The sequence below is a fragment of the Cololabis saira genome, chromosome 11 (genome assembly GCF_033807715.1).
Source record: "Cololabis saira isolate AMF1-May2022 chromosome 11, fColSai1.1, whole genome shotgun sequence".
Lineage (NCBI taxonomy): Eukaryota > Metazoa > Chordata > Actinopteri > Beloniformes > Belonidae > Cololabis > Cololabis saira.
Window position 1 is genome coordinate 17,031,204 of NC_084597.1, and position 2,800 is coordinate 17,034,003.

The window sequence follows — 2,800 nt, forward strand, 5'->3', positions numbered from 1 at the left end:
ATGTATCGTTTTTACCGTGAGATGGCAAATTCTTTCCGTGGGGAATTTTATTGACGGTTTATCGTGAACGGTAAAATATCACCCATCCCTAGTAGGTGGATGTATGTACAGCAGGAGACCTCCCTGAAGACTTCAGCACTCCACATCTGCACAGCTCGGTAGAGGAAATCATGACCGTCAGATGTAAAGCGAGATTCCCTTCCTACGGATTAGCGACTGACGTGTTGCTGCCGTGATGTGGTTCTGATTTGCCAACTGAAGTCGTGCCCTGGCCTGCCTCTGAATCCACAGGAACACGCTGTACTGCAGCTGTGTCTTAAACACGGTTGTATTTTCGCTGACCCATGGTAAAAAGGAAAATCTCACACAGCGATATAAACAGTTCCATGAGTCAGTAAGAACAGGGCAATAACAGAGCGATACATAAAACTTCTTTGAATTCAACAGTCTTGTTTATTTTTTTGTCTCTAGAAGAACTAGTTCAGATTGAATGCTGACCTCAATCTCAGATCTTTAATCAGCTCTTCTCTTTTTTTGTCTTCTTGTTCCTCAGGCGTCCCCTTCAAGCGTAATTTCATGTCTGTGGCAAAGACCATTTTGAAACGTCTCTTCAGGGTCTATGCTCACATCTATCACCAGCACTTTGACTCTGTCATGCAGCTGCAGAAGAGGCCCACCTAAACACATCATTCAAACACTTCATCTTTTTTGTTCAGGTAAAGAAACTCCTGCATTTAACTATTTACTTCCTGCCACAAAAATTACACTATTTCTTGTAAATCTTTCTGAAATTTTGGACCGTTTTTTTTTCTTTAACAAACAACTTTGACCTGTGTGATGAGAGTGAGAGAGAGTGTATGTGCTGTTGGTCTCAATTGTGCACTTTATGATTTGGCGCTCTTGTTTCCGTGCTTTATTTATTAGTGCATTCTGTCAAATTTTTAAATATTATGGTTATTATGTCTTATTTCAATTAATCTTAATATTGTATCTGCTTAGCACTTTACCTGCCCAGGGACTACAGGCGGAAATTAGCAATTGTTGCTATAACCTGGCTCAAAGCATCTCTTCTTGTTTTAGAAGATTAATGTTTTTTTTGTGCATTATCCCTGTTTTAAATAAATAAATTCAATCAACCTCTCACTTTTGAGTTACAGCAGATTTGATGTGAAGGTTTGTGGGGTTGTTTGATAACAATGTGCAGGATGAATAACTAGTAGGGATGGGAGGTAATGGGAAACTCGAATCTCAACAGATTACTAAATTATATTTTCAGATTTGAGCAAGTCCAAATCAAATAAAGTTCAGCAGATGTTTGATGAATAATCTGGCTCCATATATTGAAATAAATTAACTTTTATTCTCTTTGACTCGTCTTTTTCAGGAGTTCAACCTCATTGACAGGAAAGAGCTGGTCCCACTACAGGAGCTGATCGAGAAACTGACAACCAAGGATAGATAAACAGCATTGTAACTCTTAATTTTGTCATTGTTCTAGTTTTTGCACAGATACCCACCCCACCCTGGCTGTAATGTATGCAGTATATAGTATATTTCCATTTGGGAAAATGTTTTTTAATAATGCCAGGAAGAAGAGGGTTTTATTAGGTTCAAGGCACCAGGACTAATTTTATCAGGGATTACAGAGTTAATTGTTAAAACCACAGGTTATCATTAGAATAAAAGATCTAGCTGTATAGAAAAACAATCCCCAAGTATTCAGATATGACTGACATTTAGAATAAGGGTAAACTTTTTTTTTTTTTTCCATTAGTTTTCTATTAGACTGCACAGATTTTTAAGGGGTGTTTTCATGCCTGCCTATCCAGAGGAAAAGATCATCGAAGCCAGTGTGACAGTAGTATCTAGTAATTTTAGTCAATAAAGAAGGGTTTGGTTTTGGTTTGCTACTGTGATAGCTCTCACTCGTCAATACAAACGAACCCTAAGTGCCTGGCATGGCTCACGATTGCCCTATATCAGCAGTTAAAACTGTCAGAAGACGAAGGCCATACACTACTGACATGACTGAAGCAGCATCAAACTTCCACTACACCTCCCTTCAAGTCTTTTCAATCCCTTTTATTCTCTAATAGTACTATAAATTGGTTAAAATAACTTGCTGTAAAGCCCCTTGTCTATATTTCGTTAGGTATTCTCTGCAGGTTACGATAAACAAATGTGTAGAAAACACACAGAGATGAGGTTAGAACATAGTAACGTTGTGGCAGGGACTAATGATGGACTTTTGGCATTATCTAGTGACATTCTTGTGTGCTAACCCCCCCCAAAAAAAAAACATTTCTTAAATAATTAAACATTAGTAGAAGCAAATTTTAGGAAAGGTTTGTAAGGGATCTAGAAATCTAAACTGTACATATCTTCTGTTACACGTGGATTTGTTTGAACGCCACTGTTTAAAAAGATACATGAATTTTGAATCTGATAAAACTGCTTCTTATTTCAATAGCCATTAAGCACTTTGAACAATTTTCTCAACCTCCCTTTGCCTGAATTTTCTTCTGCATAGGCTGTGCTTTGTGAAAAGCTGTCATGTGACCGATGATTTGTTTCCTCCCTCGTATTTCTCCAAATGAATGTCGAATGGCTTAACCTCCTCTGAAATTAGCCAAGAGTCACAAGTGAGGTTTTCTTATGCTTTTTTTATAATATGGTTTGAATTGTTTGCGGCTGTGCTTCAGACAGAAGATGCATGCACCCGTCCCCCAACGTCAAAAGTGTAGTTTACTATGCAATTATTGACACGACACTAAAAGGGTTATCGGTTGGCTCTCTCGTG

The 2,800-nt window shown here is 38.0% G+C and overlaps 1 protein-coding gene across 1 annotated transcript in view; it reads left to right on the top strand.

Annotated features, from left to right (window-relative positions):
• LOC133455028 (MOB kinase activator 1B-like) overlaps positions 1-2,794 on the top strand; it is a 20,502-nt gene extending 17,708 nt beyond the window's left edge. The window contains 3 exon segments of the mRNA XM_061733835.1: positions 554-661; positions 664-716; positions 1,385-2,794. Of these exon segments, the coding sequence (XP_061589819.1) occupies positions 554-661; positions 664-716; positions 1,385-1,462 (239 nt within the window). The 3' untranslated portion in view covers positions 1,463-2,794.
• Positions 2,795-2,800: the final 6 nt, after the last annotated feature.